The following is an 18,575-nucleotide window of genomic DNA, read 5'->3' as shown; positions in this document are numbered from 1 at the left end:
CCATATTTAAATTAATATTTCCAAGAGCGACATTATACAAGCTACAAGTAAAGGAACAAATAACACAGAAAAGCATAGCTAAGTGATACATTGCTACTCATTAGTGAGTGCTAAACTGTGTTTTTACTGCTCCCCCCCCCAAAAAAAAAATCATTTATAATATTATTTAAAAGTATGCACAACTTCATGCAACTCCATGATGTAAAATGTCATTGAAATACATTGAAATTTGAGGTTGTAACATGACAAAACGTGAAAAGGTCCAAGGAGTTTGATTGGTTATGGAAAGATGTTTAAACATCCCAGTTTTTAATGGTGGCTTTGTCCCAGGATGTGTGTCTGATTGATGTGACAGAGGAGGTCACCATGGATGGGTGTTACTTGGCAGACAACATTTCTTCTATTTAAAATAATGACTTTTAACCTTATGACAGCTTCAGTGCACATTCTATCACAAGTAATCAGGCAGGTTGGGTGCCCACCGTCTGCCAGAGCCATCCAGTTATTTCTAGAAACTGTTTGTTTTATTTTAAATGTCCTCTAAATGCTGAAAGGTTTCTGATATGACAGCAGTCACATCATTTCACTAGACTTATGCATAAATAAAAAGATAAATCACTCAGCATTGGCCCTGCCAGCACATATATTCTATGATCTACAGTATCTACTAATGAACAAGACAAGATTCATGCAAATTTCTGAACTAAAGCACTCACTCACTTTTGTAAATTGCCATCACAAATAATCATAAACAGTTAAGCTTTAGAAGTACATCAAACTTTTATTGCCATGCCACCTTATTTAATTGTTGTTAAAGCCTTTTGTTGTGCTTCTCTTCTGTTTTAGCTGTTTGATTTCATAGCATTTAACCCTTTGGCCATGTAACCTGACAAACCTGCTGAACTGATTTCTTTTCTCTATGCTTCATGTCGATGTGTGCTCACACGACTGAGGTACAGGACTAAACTAAGCCTTGTTGGAATATGCAGAAAGCTTAGTAAACTTTGACAAGTAATCTGAAGTTTTTCCTTTTTTAAAGTATTCAAAGTTGACATGTCATCTGCTGAGTAAAATACAGCCAACAACGATGATTGATCACGTCCTAACAAAGAAAACAATCCACGTCAGCATTTTGAGGTGAACTGCAGACCGGTTACATTTGCATACTTTAAATGACACGAAAACATGTAACTGCATCACAAAACATAAGAAATGAATCTACGTGAATCTGTAAAGGCCAGATATACATTTCTGAATCAATAAGAAAGAGGAAATCCACAAAAGCTTGGTGCATGTTTCAAAACATTGACTGAATTTGCATAGATAACATTTTACATATATACAACATAAAGCAAAACTTAAAATATAAGCCAGAGTAATAGGACCAACTTTATTATAATCGTTGTAGTTGTAATAGAGAAAGCCAATAGAGAAAATAGACAGGGCAAAAATGTATTTATTCTTCAATTAGCCAGTGATCATAATGTTCATCCTGAACTGAAGCTTCAGGTTGGAGTCACTGCACATAACTGATACGCATTCAATGACATTGAAGGAGAAAATTAAGTTTCCAGCCCACAGGCAAAACTGCCACACGGTATAAATGTCAAATGACTATGTCCAACAACACCTGGGAAATAAAGAATCCACAAATTTATTGTTTATCTATGCTCTCGGTAAAGATGTGTAAAAAAAAAACTTTCAGATAAAATAGTCTTCTATTGCAGTTGCATAAAGTCAGAGTGAAAATTCTAGCTATCAAACCTTGATAGAGTTTTGGCTCTGCCAGTATAGATCTGTGTTGCTTTGGCCATAATCAGACTTTTATCCTGCTGATGACCAATTTTCAGTGTACTGGTAGAAAACTGGGTCTTTATCCAGATGAGAAAAGCTTGGTGAAGCAACAGTCATCCATTTTTTAAAAAGTGTAAATAAAATAAGCTTGTATTACATAAATTTTATTAGGGATTGTTCTAATAATTGAACACCCTGTATACCCTATACTTTGATTAAAAGTCAGATTTTGAATTTTTCTTAGAGAAAGATTATAACTGCAATACAAAATACGTTTATTTTAGGGCTTTTAAGTAAAAGCCATTAAATGTGGCCAACACAAAAGAGCATTCATTTCATGTAATAAGCATACATTCCCTGCTGCCCAAGAAGTTTCAGACAATGGGTCCTCACAGCTTCTGGAGTCCAGCGGGCGAGTTTTCTCTCTTTGTGTTCCCAGCATCAAACAATGCCTTCTATTCTTTTGCTTTATGATTTCAATCCATTCAAAACTCTGTTTGTAGTTGCACATTCTAATTTCTCTGGAGGACTGTGTTTAGTTAATGTCTTCTCATGATTCTGACTGAGCGTGGCTGACAAAACATCAATGCACCAGAAGACCTAAAACGTGAGCCAAAAAGCGTCCCAAGCCAGTAGACCTCTCTGTCGTTCTCTCTGTGCTTTGATGGAGCTCTTACATAACGTAACTTACCGTCCAAAATCTAGATAGGTCGTCCAGCGCTCATCCAGCCATGTGACACAGCAGCGGAGCGCATGCGCGCGTCTTTTTGCTGTCGCTCTCTGCCTCTACACGCCCCCCTCCCATCTTCCATCCCAGTCCGCCTATAGGTTCGGCGCAAAGGTAAAAGGGGGGAAATAGGAGGCTTTATAGACATCCACATTGCTCTCTCTGCCTTGCTGCCCGTTTCACTCCTTTCAGTCTTTTTGAGTTTTTCCAGCAGCGCGCCCAAAATGCCAAGCAAGAGGAAGAAGAACAAGCGACGCATGAGGAGGGTGGTGAGTGGTGACAGGCGCACTTTTTATTGTTAGCAAAACAGATCTACTCTGCAAGAGTAGTGACACTGTGCGTTTCTTTGTGTCTTCTCGTGAAATTTTTTATTATAAGCAAATGAAAACACAAACAATGCTGACTGTTTGACGGCTTATTTTGAGGTTCGGGTTTAGCATAAAACTGCAGAAAGAAGGTAGAGGTGGAAAAAACTAAAATGTATATGCTTAAATTTCACTGAACCAAAAGATAACCACACTTAACCTAAGTAGATTTTATTTTTCAAAATCTAATATAGCCATATTCAACCATTTTGTTTAAGATGGGGAGATTACTTCTTGACATTTTCAAAGTCACGAGAGAGATTAACATAATTCAACTATTATATATTTTGTTTTATTTTACAACTGGACAGCACTTTCTAAAACACGTGAGAAAGAATAAATTACAGAAAAATCAGCAACAACCCAACACAGAACTCATATTGTTGTCTTAATATAAGTAACTCACTAATTTATACGGTTCCATCTCCTTTTCTATTTCTCTTGTGTCTGGGGTAAAACTATTTTTGAACACGGAACGCTCAAAGGAAATGAGTGGGTGTGGCAGAGTGGAGATCTGTGTGAGCGAGAAAGTAACACAGAAGCTCCATTTTCGTGAAGGGCAAAGGTTTACTTTGAAACCATGAAAATCTTTTTATATGCAAACATTTAGCGTTTTCCTTTACATTCACTATTGTTCATTGTTATGAAAAATATTTACCAATTTTGTAACCAACAAAATAACTTTTTATAATCTAAAGAAATGAGAGAAGAGACTGTTATTACCCAAAGGAAAAGTTTTTGTATACATAATTTTTTGTAAAAGCAGCAGTGGACTGGAATCCACTCTGCTGTAAATATCAAATTAAACAATTTTGCATCATTAATTAAAGAAACTATTAAAACCAGTTTTGTTTGTACCAACTGGTCTTTTGGTATCATAACATTTTTCACTCCTTTATGCAGTTTATCCTGTCTGTAATGTAATTATAAAGACATTTCTTTAACTAATTACAATGTTTCACACTTGATTTAGAAGCCTTTTAAATGTCAGAATTAGATTTTTGGATTTTGTACTAGAGATGCACTAATCTGTTTTTTTTTGGGGGGGGGGGGGGGGGGGGGGGGCAATAAGATTTTCCCTTTTTTGTTTTTTTGGGATCTATTACCCTTAGGTAAGAAACAAATGTGTTGCAGTTTCCTTCATAGAGGTAATTTGGATTCCATCGGAAAATGAAGAAATTATAAGATTATCCTTATGTATGCTTCAAAGCAGCCACTGGCTGTTAATAAACCCCAAAAATGTACATGCTGTTTGTTGATGTTTGGTTTACAGTTATTTACTTTGGTTCATTTAATGATTTGGAAAACAATCTCTTTTTTTCATTAATTGACCTTGCCAATCACCAGTTAGAACCTGTGAAACCTGTCTATGGACAACAGACAAAGAATAACCGTTAGCTAACTCTAGGTCATGTTTTTAATTGTTATCAATGTGTATTCTCTCTGTTAAGTAAAAGAATAAACCACAGATGTTTTACCAGGCTTTCCAGCAGGTGAGACAACCCAGATAAGCTCTGTTGCCCAAATCTGCCATCTTTAGCTGGAGTCTGCTCCTCTCAGCATCACAGGGCTGGTTTTGATGATGTGTTGACTGTAGGAATGGCCTGCAAAGGTTTTGCCAGGTTGGAATGTGCATAATCTCATTGGTTTTCAGAGTCCACTATTGACAGTTAGATAAAATGGTCTCCTTAAGTCACTTCAGTTTTGTGTTATCACTAGTCGCCTTAGAGAAATCAGAACCCTGACTGATGTGTGTCTATTTCTGTTCTCTAAATTTGGTTCTTTATAAATTGTCTTTCTCCTGTGCCCAGGGAAGTGTGGGCTGCTAAATATCAAGTTTTGTATGGACATCAGCAACAGAGGCCTTGTTTTGATGGTGTTTGGACGGACAGGACATATACAGTACACCCCCACACACACCCAGGCACTTTTGGCTTGCACCACAGGTCTAGCAATGCAAAGCTGGCTGTTGGCCTAACAAAAGCATTTTTGGGGAGTGATTCTAACCTGATTATGAAGTGATTAGACCCACTGTCTGGCCCGCGGGGCACCCATCAGTGCTGCTGACTCGTACGGTTTCTTTTCCCGCTTCACCAGACCTGTCAGGACTGTTCTGATTCAACTAATTAGCTCCCATTATCTAACTAGCCTTGTTGGGTCCAGTCCCAGTTGCCCCCTCCCTCCAGTGGTCTGCCCTCCTAAAATCTCCACTAAAGCTCGAGGGGGTTTTGTCCAAAGCTGAAAAATATGTTGAACCTGGCAAGTATGGCATGTCTGGTATTCCTGTAGGCGCTAGGATGAGCTACAGTTTGCCAATAACATCAAGCTTTTTAACGGCATTTAAAAGTAAAAACCAGTTAAAATCCCATGAGGTATTGTATCAGGCCTTATGTCTATCTGTCATTAGAAACACCTTGCAAAAACAGTAATGTTTTCCATATCATTACATTACAACTGTAAACTTTACTGGGTTTTATTGGGATTATGTGTGACAGATTCACAGTTGTGCTGTTGACAGGTTGCAGGTCCTCAGTATTTACTGTGAACCTCTTGAATGCTATTTTAATAAATGCTTTATTATTGCTTGCCGGTCATTTTAGGTGGACAGTCATGTCTTGGTATATTTGCAGTTACACTCTTTCTATTTTCACATAAATTATTGATAAAGGCATCAAATAATTGTTTGGAAATTGTTTTATGACCGACTCTGTTTTAAACTTGTACACATTTTCATTCCTGGCCTATCTGTTCCTTGGCATGCATGGCTCTTTTTGATCAGTAATGTTCTCTGATTTATTCTGAGACTACTGTAAATTACACACAAGCAGACTACATTTACTAAATATCTGGAGACAATTAGTTGCAGTGGATTTTATTTAGAGTTGTCAGAATTTTGAAAACTATGATTTTGTTTCTTTATCACAGTTTTCATGTTCTTCGTATTAGTTCATCACCTACAATCCCAATGAATTGATTGGATTTTGTGGTTGTAACATGACAAAATGTGAAATAGTTTAATAGTTAGTCAAGTATATAAGGATAGTTATATAGCTACATCATTATCAAATGCATAAAAATGAATATATCTGTTCCGATAAAGATCAAAACTCATCTTAAGCATGCTTGTTTGGTATTGAGTCATTAGTGGTTAACATTGATGTGTGATTTTATTTTTTTCTGTTTTTCCTTGTTGCAGCAAGCCCAGAGGAGAGCACTTGAGGAGCAGTATGCAGCCAATCCACCAATCAAATCCAACTCAGGGATTGCCATTAGTGCGCCCCCTACAGCAACTCCCAAAAAAGCAGCTAAAATTTCACCACCCACTCGAGAAAAGCCCCCACAGGTCATTCCCATTTCTGCCCCTGCAGTGGAACCTCCAAAATTTGAACCACAGCCTGTTGTGAAAGAAGAAGCAGCAGAGGCCTTCGTGGTTGAGGTAGCTGCAGCAGATGATGGTGTGCTGTTGGAGCAGGCTACTGTGGAGCTGGAATCCAGAGTGGGGGATGAAGTTGAAGGTCCAGCACGTGTCGCCAAAGAAGCAGCAGTTGAAAGTATTCCTCCAGCAGAACCCTCTACAGTTGAAACTGATCTGGCGAAAGAGGCTGAGGTTCCTGTTTCTGAAACAGAGAGTGTCTCTGAGGTAATTAAATCATTTCTTTTTTCATCTACATGTTCTGAAGGAATGGTCCGATTTGCACATAACTTGGTACAAATGAATAGCAGTTCCATTTATTAAAGTGATTCGATTTGCAAGAAACTTTTACGTCTAGAGGAGACTCTCTAAGGGTGTTCTACTTGCAGTTACTGGAGCATCTTACAGAGCATGGAGATGCATTAGAAACCATTAGCAGCACCTGACAGTTTGATAAGAAATAGTTTTTGAGTGTTGTGTGCCTGATGGTTGGCATCAAGATGTAATAGTAGCCAAATTTAGGAACCAGTCGGGACAGATGTGCATTCACATACTTTTGCCATCCTTCCTCTGTAATGACTTTGTTTGTTATTTTTGACTGAATGTCAGCTAGTTTGTGTTAACACATAGACAGTTATTATGTTCCTGGTGCATTATAGTCAGGCCAGCTTTCTGTCAATTTACTTTCTTTTTGTTCTGTTTTGCTTTGGCACTTATTGCATTTTGCTTGCAAAGAAGCTTGACTTGTTTTTCTCTCAAAACTGTCTTGATTAACAGGTCTCAAGACTTTCTGAAAGTCTTTGAAAGTTTTTCTCTGTACTTTAGCTGCTCTTTTATCATCATTTTTGTTTCTTGTTAAGATACTGAACTCCAACCAAACCAATAAGATTAACACATTGATAAGATTAATGCCTATACGATATGCCTGTCACTATGAAATGTGAGGGCAGAAAAGAAGATGGATGGTAAACAACAAAATACCAAAGAGAAACTGATGGACTTTGAAGTTACATCAGATTTAGGATGTATCTGTATCTTTTGGGTCTTTTGTGGCATTTACTGCACACAAGCTTTATCACATGCATGCTCTAAGGATTGTTTTTATAAATTTTGGAGTTTATGGAATATGAGAGGGCAAATGTGCAGCAGCAGGGTCAGTGGAGGAGGGAGGCAGATGATGGAGGCTGTGAAGCAGGGAGAACAACATGTTCCATTTAGGAAACAGGCGGAAAATAAAGGAGAGGTTTGCAGCTTGCAGCAGTGAACGGTGTTTTCACCACTTAATAGGCAGAATCAGTGACTTTAAAATGAAAATTGTTCATGAGTGAATGAGAGGCAGATGTATATTTTGCTTTTTGACATATAGACAAGAAGGGTGTGAAGGAGTTTTATTTTTACCCAGTTGCAGGAAGCGTGTTCTGGATTTATCGGCTAAATCATACCTGCAGGTTTTCAATAAAAAAATATAAATTACTGATACTAGATACAGTAAACTTTTGTGTTTCCTCTGTCATCTTGTAAAAAGGGGGTTTGCAGAGTTTAAACATTTTAAACACATTCTTCTTCTTTGTTACTGTCAATCGTTTTTCTGTTATTTAATTTTAAATCATAACATTCTTTGTGTTCAAAGCTGATATTCACCTCACCATGGCTGTAACTTTGTTTGAGCTATCATTTCTTTTCTGCTTTGCTGTATCGAAGCAGCATGCACATCTTCTAACCTCTGATGTCAACAGAACTGCTGCTTGCAGATTAGATTTTATTTACTGAACCATTTTCTGTAAACCCAAGAGATTAGTTAAATCCCTTTCCTTTCCCCGTTCCGATGTTAAATTTAGGCTTCAGGAAGTAGTAGTCGTAGGATGTAGTTACTGTTGTGATTGGTTGATTTGCTATTTGTGTCAACAAAATGGCGTTCCTGATGACGTGGCCAATAATGGTATGTTTGACATAATTTATTTTTTAATACAACAAAACAATCAGTCTTCTAATTGACCAGTTTGATTGGTTCCTGTCTGATCAGTTTAAGTTTATTTAAAAATCTCAAACTCATTATTAACATGCAGAAGGCAGATGCTTCAAAAACAGATGCAACTTTGTGTCTTGACAAACAGAACAAAGATGAATCACAAATTCAAATAATTTCTACAGACACAAATTATTTTCAACAGATGTACTAATAAGTCACAAATCATCTTCCCAATTGCAGAAGTTTTGACAGTTTCTGAGATTTTCAAACTCCATTTACAAAAACTTTATTAATTCCAGAGGGTAATTCCAATTTGACCTATATTTCGGACATTACATTTTTGGACAAAAATATCCCCATAAGGCACTTTGCCAAAGTTTACTCAGAGAACAAGCTTAATGCAGAATCAGCACAGACATAAATTGGTGAGACAAAACTGATTCTATCTAGAAGCCGCTGAGTTTCAGGTGAGCATACGCCTCTTCTTGATTAGACACAGCTGCTGAGTCGGGTGTTTCTGTTCGCTGCTGCCTGAAGCAGCTAAAGATGGAGCTTGTGCTTGAGCTGAACATTTTGTACCTCTTTTTCCTATCATACTTCTGTTCGCCACTCCTCCCTAGTTTGGTCTCTCACTGCTATTCTCTATTTGCCTGCATCCTTCACTCCCATATTCGGCAACGTCATCTTTACATCCGTCTTAAAGTTAAAATAATTCTTCCCTCTCTTTTCAAACTTTGTTTAAAGCTACTCCTGACAGTTTCAGTTTGGGACAAATTTCACAGAGGCTGCGTGTGTATCTACTGTAGATCAGAACATAGTGTTCCTCTAGTTATAGTAGCTGGAGGGATTCAGCTATAGCTTTGCATAGAGTGCATGTTTAGCAGGATCTCTAAAACTGACTTAAAGATCACCTTATCACTTTCTTCCTTCCCTTTTGCTCTCTGTTCATCATATTACCTATATCTTGGATTAACATTTTAGCTGGAGTTCTCTTTATCTTAACTGTAAGTTCATTTTGCTTTCTAGGTCCTTTTTTCTGGAGAAGGACTTTACTTGCAGATTTAAATGATTTGATGAAAGCTGGTCTTTGTACATGACAACTTGGAGGATATTTCGTACAGTAAACTTGTCCTACATTTAGAAAAAGAACTGGCACAAGGTAATGCTAAATTATTTATCATCAGAGTATGAAGGTTTTCAATATTCATGAGCATCTCTCTGTGATTGCCAGTATGGCTCAACACACTTGGCTGCACAGTGGATGCCGCCCCAGTGATCATTTAGGTGACGGCTATTAGGAAATTGAAAGGCCTGGCTGGCTTCTCTTCTCATCTGGCAATTTTTTGTTAGTACTCTCTAAAAAAAACACCAGGTACCTCAGTGGGTTACATTCTCCAGACTCTGTTTGGAATAGAATTTATCAACTATCTTGATATTAAAAATGTCTCATATTCTTGTAAAAATGCTAAGAATTTAAGAAGATGTTGCCTATTTTTGTTCTGTGGAGGTCAGATGGGTTTCTGCAAGTAAAAAGAAAGTTAAATCTAAGGATTTCTAATTCCCTCTTAAGATCATTATTGATACAATTTTAGAACTTGGTTAGTCAATAATATAGTTTATAAAGCAAGATTGACTTGCTTAATATTTTTGAGGTATTTAAATGTAGGTTTATCTTCTTGTTTTGTTTTTTATTAGCTCTGACTCTTGGCTCTACTTCTTTTCCACTCTTGGTTCCTTACCATTAGCGCTTTCAAGCACTCTTTACAATAACCTTTATTAGCAAACTTCGAATATCCCTATTTTTAAGCCACCTCGTATTACTGTTCATGACAACTGAGCTGGAAGTAATTAACTACCACAAATATTTTATTTTTGATGCCCCAAAGAAACTACTAGACTAGATTCAGAAGGATTTTTTTTTCTGAGATTTGGATCGGAGGCTTTTTCTGATTTTAAATATTTCCGACAGGGCTGTTTCTTAACCTGGCTTAAGGTCTTTGCAGTTCTGTCATAGAGCACAATTCCTCAGCTGAAGTTGGTTTATTGTAGTTTCTTGGGAGTCGGTGACATTTGTGTTTTAACAAAGAGCGAAAATAAAACCTAAAATAAAAGTAGTAGTCTTGAAATAAAAGAAGTGGTGTGATGGAGGAAGCAATTAATGAACAAATGTTAAAATTTGAGACTTAATTAAAAGTAATTTACAGATTTAGCTTGGCAAACCCTGGGGTGCATTTAACACATCCCTAAGGTGAAGAGAGCAGCAACACTTGAAGTGCAGAAAAATAACTTTATTAATAGACCAATCCTCTCAGTAAGTTGTGCCAGAAATGTTTTGGATTTCTGCATTTCACACTTTTAAAAATCTTAAAAATTGTACATTACAGCATATCTAGGTCGTCATGTGATCATGCAGAATGATGAATGAGGATAACATATGCTGTAAGATTATTGAAATGGAAAAACTGAGTTGATGGCAAAGACAGTTTTAAAGATCTGACTTGAAAAATACCAAGGAGTGAAGAGAGGGAGTAACTGCTTCCAACAATCCAGTTGGTTGCGAGATTTTCATGTAGGTCGTAGGACGTTCCTCCCCTTTTTCCAAACTGTTGCGCTGATCACACACAAAGCACCTAAAGAAAAAGTTCACTGGCTGTTTGCATTACTGCAGAACTGTGAGCCCAAGTTTACAAGCTACTTCTGGCATGCATTTCCTGGTATGGCCACAGAAAACCTGATCAGGCTCTCACTGGGATATTTATTTTCTGTTAAATGCCTCCAGGCTGACAAAATGTTTAGAAGCCCGTTTTGCTTTGGGTACATTTTTAAAAGTCCAGTGTGTGTCCCTCCTAAAGCTTGACCTTTCAATTTTTAGGCAAGAGGTAAGCTGCAGAGAATGAGGCAGTTTTGGTGAACAGCTTGACATGCTTGTTAAGAAGCACTCTTTATCTTTAGGTGTTTTTTTGTTTTGTTGACGTAAGAATAACATTTTTAACCTCTTCTTCTTCACAGGTTACAACCCCAGATGAGGCTCCAGTCGTGGTTGCTGTAGAAGCTGAAGTAAATCTAATTTAAACTTTCATTTTTACCTAAAACACTTTGCTTTGCCCCTGACTGTAACTTGAATCAACCATATGTCTTCTTGTTTTAAGCCAGAGGCAGATTAGGCAGGTGAGCACCTGAGTGAAGCAGGTTTTGACACCTTTAAACTGACGCCAACCTGAGGCCTTTTATAAGTCAGCTCCTCCTAAAGAACCACAAATTCTTAATGGTTTAAAATACTGTGTTCTACATTTTACATTTCTTTTTGTTTTAAGTAAACATTGTAAAGCAAATCTCAAATCAGACAACCCTTGTAACAGCTAAAGTCATGCAAAAGACTCTTTGCTGCTTCCACAGGACTTCAGAGTGAAGGTTTCAACCGGGTGCTGCCTAAAGAAACAATTTTTAAATTTATCTTCAGTATGTGTAAGGATCTTTTCAGGAGTAGGAGTTTTGGCAGTTCACTGCTGTGGAGCAAACAGGTGTGTTTTAACTCAATGCCAAGGCGGAAAGAAGTCAGCAGTAATCATAGGGGAACAATTGTTTCTGCCAATCAACTTGATAGACAGGCTTTTTTTTTCGCCCTCCAAGCAAATTCACCTTTAATTTCTCAAAGGAATTCCAAAATCAAATCCAATACTCTAATTGGGTTAGTGTTGCATGTGCAGCGTGCTACATTTTGAGTTTCAGGGCAATATATTCAGAAAAAGACTGAGAAAGTATATCTTGTTTGGAATTGTTATTATGGGAAAAACTTTTCTCTAAAAAGAATATGGCAACAAAGTAAGTTGCAAGTATATAAGCAACAAGACCTCTGGGAGAGCACATGCCAACTGTAGAGCATAATGCTGGAATAGATATCTGCTTGGTTACGATCCACAGAACACGGACACCTTGCAGTCACTAAGATGATTATGAAGTCCTCTGCTTTGCAAAGTGTGTACTAGAGTCAAATGTGAGGTTATATGAGTAGAAGCTAAAGTTGTAGTGATATTGTAGTTTATGCACAAAAGGAGATGGAAGGTAAAGTTTTTTTAATATTAATATACATTTACAAAGAGTCCCACAGTGATCAGACACTACAGGATCAAATTAGAGGACAAGGAGTATAAGCAGGAGACCAAACAAAAGAATCCATTAAGAAGTGAAAGAGAGAGGGAAGATTCAATACTGAAGAGTTTGATTACTAACAAGTGACAGATGACTGATTAGTAAGAGGGTGCAGCTGAGGGTGGAGACAAGAGAGGTAAGTTGAGGGAGAGAGGAGGAGTAATAATATCCTGGAAAGAGCGAAACATACGTCTGGCAATTAAAGAATAAACTAAATGCAAAAGGATGAAAAATTACATTGAGATCTAAACATAAGTAAATAAACAGCTAAGGAAAGACTAATCTAATATACAGCAAGCATGACAGAAACAGAAATAGAATAACAAAGGTAAAGCATAAATAAAATTGAACAACACAGCAGTAAGTCTATAACAAAATGGTTGAAAAACAAGACAAGATGTTGCTGTAGTATGATCTTAATTCAGTAATCTGGCACTTTTCTTTTACAAGGTGACCAATAAATCAGCATGAACAACTAGATAAGTGTTAGAAGTGCTACTAAAAAGTCTCTATTACTATAAAATAGCTGTGAAGGTGGTGTAAATTCATAAAGTTTTTAATGTGAGTCTGTTTAGTTGGATCTTCCTGAGCACATACTCAATTGTTTTAAATTGTGTGTTTTTCATCTGTGAATCTGTTGATGGATTTATTCATATATGTAACCATCTTATTATAAAAGTGTATTTTAACTAAAAGTGTATTTTGTATTTTATCTAGACAGAAGACAATGAAGACACACAGACAGAGATGGGTCAGGTACGTTTTTTATGACCCCAGAAGTTCTGGTAGTGCAATATAATCCAATTATGTCTATAACAAAAAGTCAGTATTCCTTGGGACCCTTTTTGTTCTCTAGATTAATGTTGCATGTTTTGTGTCGTAACTTTGCAGACCCAGGATGTCTGCGAGGCAGACTCTGAGAAAGATGTGACCCTGGCAGAAGAAGACACTGAGACCAAGGAGGAACTAGAAGTGTCCATCACTGAAGAAGTAACCATATTAGAGTCGGTTAAGGAACAAGCTGAAGAACCGGTGGTAGAAGATCTTACCAGTGACCAAAGTCCTGCTGACGTAGAACATGCTGCAGAAAAAACAGAATCTGATACTGGATCAGAGGTGGAAGTTGTCATAGAAACACTGGAGCCTGCAGAGCCACCTGAGGATGGGGAGGAAAAACTGGAAGACTCAGCTGCACTCAGTGTCCAGTCTGTTGCAGCCATAGAGGTTAATAATTTCATCTAAATCTTATATAATTAATTCATTGTGTAGTGTTTCTTTATGTCAGCGTAACTACTTCCTCAAAGTCAACAATAGACTTATCTGTGTTTTGTCTGACTACATCAGGATGCTCTTGGCCCACCTGTGGAAATCCCAGCAGTAAGAACCTTATTATTTACTCCACTTTAAGAAACAACAATAACATTATGTAGATATTAATAATTACACTTTACTAAATGCAGTTGCTTTGTTAAATTGTAACATGTCAGCCTTTTATCTCATCAGGTACTACATACAATCACTGAAGCTCCTCTGGATGAAGCTGACCCTCCTGTTGTTGAACAAACAGAGGTATAACCAAGAGTTTATTAACAACATATGTCAAGAAATGTTAATTTGATAGTAATTATATTGTTTTTATGTCTGAGCTGCTAATTTTATGGCATCACTGAGCTTGGTTACTGACCTCCCGACTTTTAAAGTCTACAATCAGTCAATATCTGAACTAACATCTCCATCACCTTGGCGACCGGATCCCCTTAAAGGCTGTGAGCTTGGACAATTGAGGTTTACAATATTAGCACAAAACTGTATTCATACCATCACATCCAAAGCAACAAAACCTGAAGAATCAGACTGCTACATACCGACTGCCTCAAACTGTTAAAATAATGAAATGCACTATTACCACACTTATGTTTTTGTTTATTTGTGCTTATTTTTTAAATGATTTTTCAACTAAAAAGTGTTACATCATGGAAACACCATTTCATTCTGTTCTATTGTATTTGGTAATCAATGAAATTACAATCAACTGGTTTTTGATTGCTGTATAGTTTTGAAGATAGGAAACAATCCTTTCTCATGTTTTCCTTCTGTCACTCAGGGAACTGCTGACCTGCTGCTCCAACAATTAGCTGTTACTGAATCTGTGTCAACAGCGAAGGATGTTTCAACATCTGCTGTTGTGCAGCAGGTGGGATTTGTACAAAATCCTCTTTACTTTATGCTTGTTGGTCATGAATAACTGGAAAGATTTTGGAATAGTAGTTCCTGGGCGGTATGTTTATAACAATATGTTCGGAAAACTGCAGTAGAACATTTACAGCCTTGTTTATTTTACTATTACTTACAATTTCAGCTATTCGTGGTCTGATATCTGGGGAGCTTCTTATTGTTTTTCATAGTTAGATAAAAATTGTAATAAACAAAAGCAAAGCAAAAAGAGTCTAAAACTCATCTAAAAGTTCAAAAAAGACAAATACAATGGGCTTCTTGCTCAGTAGATCCCTACTTTTATGTCAAGGTTAACTTATCAGCTGGACATTTTGTGACCTGTTCTTTCTCCTTTTTTTAAATGCATTTTCTTCTTTTTTGACATTCAGGAAGCTAAGGGAACAGGGGACACTTTTATCACCCAAACAGAAGCTACTCCTGCACATCCTGAAACAGAGTCTGCTGCTCCTGCAGGGGAGGTGGACACTGCAACATTTATATATATATGAAAATATGCTAATGTTTCATTTACTCCTACTGCAGCAATACACTTAATCATTTGTTCCACAATGCCAGAAGAAAACAAATATTTGTTGTTTTTTGTCCACACTTAAATGTTTCATATCATCTACCAATTTTATTTTGTTAGATGAGCTACAAATAAGAATTTTAAAAAAAGAGAATTTTATTTATTAAGAAACAGCAAATCTAATTAATGTGGCCCTGCATAAAAATCTAATTACACGTCTTGTTAAATTTTTTATTATCTATGACTACTTACATTTATGAGCCACACACTGGCTTGATTAATGTCAAATTAGTAGAATTGAGAAATTACAAAAACAGAACCAGACTTTAAACATGAAGAAGGGTAAAAAAAAAACAACAACTCAGAAAGCAACACATTATGCCCCAATCAAAAAAACATGCAAGTCTCATTACACAAGCCACTTAAACAAGTTAACGTGAAATTACATCAGCACAATGAGACAGGAGAAGCAGCAGAAAGTGCACCCCAAAAAACAAGACAATTTTGCAGTGGACTTAAATCTCATGAGACACCGTGGCTTAAAACTATAAAATGTGAATTAACTGAAACAATTTTGCAAAGAAGGGTGGTCAATAGTTCCTCCACATCAATGCAGGAACCGGTAAAAATGGATTATTGGAGTTTAAAAAATTAAATCATCATTTAAGAAAGGGTTCTTGTATTTACTCTCTTTTTAGAAAATTAAAATGTGTTTGCTGATTGGAAACATTTAAGTGGAACAAAAACAGAACACATTTTTAAGGAGGTAAATTTGAAGAATAAGTGTAAATGGTCAAGTTCTCACTTTGTCCGTGGACTTCATGTTTCCTTTCTTTTCTAGATTGTTGCTGCCAACCAAAAGTGTCTGGATGTGTTGTCAGAAGAAGCGAAATCTGGAGACTGTGATGTTCCATGTCAGGGACAGCTTCCTGTTGAGGCTGTGCAGCTTGGTGGAGTGGTAAGTAAATTTGTGCATAATTCTGGTTCATCCTTGCTAACAGTTTCCAGATTCTTGAAAGTGCCACCTTCATCAGGTGTCATGAAGTGTTATTCAGTAAATGATGACACTTTTAATGCAAAGTTGCTCTAAAAGCTGCTTTGAAAGTCCATTAAAAGTGCCAACTTTGCATTATTTTCTAAATAATTACACTTCAATCCAAAGTTGGCCCTTTTAATTTACTTTCAAGGCAAGTTTTAGAGCAACTTTGCATTAAAAGTGCCATTATTTACCAAATGACACTTGATGACAACATTCATAAAGACCCCTTCATGTATATGACAGTGTCATGTTAGCCTTATCCACACCCTGTCAAATAAAGTGTTACCAGTAATTCTAACTGATCTAATACAAAATCTGATTTAACTTCAGACAGTGAGGAAAAGGCTTTATGTATTTTTCTGTATTTGTGTTTTACAGCATGCTCACCAAAATTAATTTATTCTCTATGGGTGCAGGAGCTTTCAGTGGAAATAACACAGAATGGAAACATTGTTCCTGAGGTCTCCATTGAGGGTTAAAGCCAAGGCACACAGCTCAGAGGACCTTTTTTCTATGTGTAAGACTCTAAAAGTATGAAATAAATCTTTCAAAACACCTTTCTGTCTTTATTTGTAGTTATTCACTAATGATGATGCTCCTGTAACTTTTGTCTCTTTCAGATTCCCGTTGGAGGACTCAAAGCTTTCCAGGGAGTCAACCAGACCTTTTCATTTTTTAAGGCTTAAGGCAGAACAGGCAGGAAATCGAAGTGGGCATCCACACTTTGAAGTGCCTTTTCCTGTCCTGTACTCTGCTGAAACATCAAACCAGATGTGAACATGCAGAAATGGCTTCTCTCACGACAGCAGCTGAGACCTATGAAGAAAAGCATCTTTGGTTCTTTTAAATACTTTGCTATGCAACAAAATCACGTATAAATGAGTTTGACTATAGTAGTTCAGGAGAAGGTGCTGAAGGCATGACAATCAGCAGCAGAAATATTTTTGCATCTTCTGTCTCCCAGAATATCTTTCTCCACAGTGCATAGACTTTATGCATATCAGTAGACTTGTAGCATTGATAATTGGGTCTGTAGTTTGTTTATTGGACAGAGATGTGTTGTTTTTTGCTGTTTTTTGAATGTCACCTGTTTAGCTTACCACTCTCTTTTCAAAACATAAACCTTCCAATAAAATTAAAACTGGGGTAACTTTATTAAAAACATATTTTTAACATATTTGTCTCATTCTATACTGTCATAACAGTATAGAATGAGACAATGTGTGAAAAAAACAGGATTGTTTTAAGATTTGTTCTTAACTTAAAACATTACTATAGTCATGTTTCATGACTGTACATGAAACATGACTATAGTACATCCAAGGATTTGGTGAAGCATCACTTCCCACCTCAATTTTTGCAGTTGTTTACAGCAGGCTTTGTGTAAACAACTGCCAAATGTGAACCAAGTCAATGATTTAAAGCAGAACTTCACCTTGGTGTAGGCCACTATTGAACTAGCTGTTAGCTTTAGCTTGGAGAGCAACTAATTTGGGTTTACACTAAACAAAGATGGCAAAAGAATCGTCTTCTTTGGGCAATTCATTTCCTGCTCATATCCTTTAATAGAACCATACTTCAAAAATTCACAAATTCATTTCCTTTTCTGTTTACCATTGTTCACTGTCTTGACAAAGTGCCACTGTTAATGTTACAAAGCTACATTGTAAAGAGCAAGCTTTGATATTGAACAGAACATTGAATATCAAAATGAATTTCATAATTCATTTTGTATACACAGAGTAATGCATACACAATTGTGTTAAAATTGGTACATTATGAGTTATTGTTGGGCTGTCTTGATCTGTGAAATAAAAGTTATAACTCAGTGATTTGATGTTGGCTTGCTAGCTTAACCTCAACCAACCATTTAAGAAGCACGTCTCTGCCTACAAACATTGTATGAAACTTTGTGTATTCTACTCTCATTTGAAACTTTAATGTGCTGATTTGTATGTTTTCTGTCCAACAAGAGGTTACCCAGACAAGTGTTACCAACAGATAAGATACTGATATTTGGTGACAACTGTCCCCAAACCTTCTCCCCACCAAAAAAACTCTTTACTTATCTTAAGAAAAGATAATTGCACTGATATATCATTACCTGTGCAACTGGAGATACAACATGTTTACAGAGTGAATTTGAAGGCATATTTTTAGTAAAAGAAAGACAATGCATAAATGTCCCAGATCAAAAGATTTTTTTTATTTCCTCTTTATACATTTAAATTTACATTCATATTAGCATGATGTAATTTGGTAAACACTGCCAGTGAGTTGGTTTATTGTTGCCACTTTTCAGCTTTATGTTGTCAGAGTGTCAAAACAACAACAAAAAAACTGAATTTCAAGCATCAGTTATATTTTTATTTAAGTT

General features: G+C 36.6%; 1 protein-coding gene across 2 annotated transcripts; it reads left to right on the top strand.

Annotated features, from left to right (window-relative positions):
* Positions 1–2,522: 2,522 nt before the first annotated feature.
* On the top strand, positions 2,523–18,030 carry LOC111610257 (fibrous sheath CABYR-binding protein-like). Of its 2 annotated transcripts, none has more exons than XR_002753549.1 (12): positions 2,523–2,790; positions 6,083–6,526; positions 11,277–11,324; positions 13,134–13,172; positions 13,308–13,640; positions 13,761–13,793; positions 13,920–13,985; positions 14,521–14,610; positions 15,020–15,109; positions 16,001–16,117; positions 16,615–16,729; positions 16,819–18,030. XR_002753549.1 is itself a non-coding variant. In XM_023343012.1 (12 exons), exons 1-11 carry the CDS (start codon positions 2,746–2,748, stop codon positions 16,675–16,677), a joined length of 1,368 nt encoding a protein of 455 aa, XP_023198780.1. In that variant the 5' UTR covers positions 2,525–2,745; the 3' UTR covers positions 16,678–16,715; positions 16,819–18,030. The 2 variants fall into 2 exon arrangements, 1 of the variants encoding a protein (XP_023198780.1); XM_023343012.1 differs by having other exon boundaries at positions 2,525–2,790; positions 16,615–16,715.
* The last annotated feature ends 545 nt before the right edge of the window (positions 18,031–18,575 follow it).

This window comes from Xiphophorus maculatus, chromosome 12 (genome assembly GCF_002775205.1).
Source record: "Xiphophorus maculatus strain JP 163 A chromosome 12, X_maculatus-5.0-male, whole genome shotgun sequence".
Classification (NCBI taxonomy): domain Eukaryota; kingdom Metazoa; phylum Chordata; class Actinopteri; order Cyprinodontiformes; family Poeciliidae; genus Xiphophorus; species Xiphophorus maculatus.
Note: the sequence above shows the minus strand (reverse complement) of the source record. Positions and strands in the feature narration are given on the sequence as shown.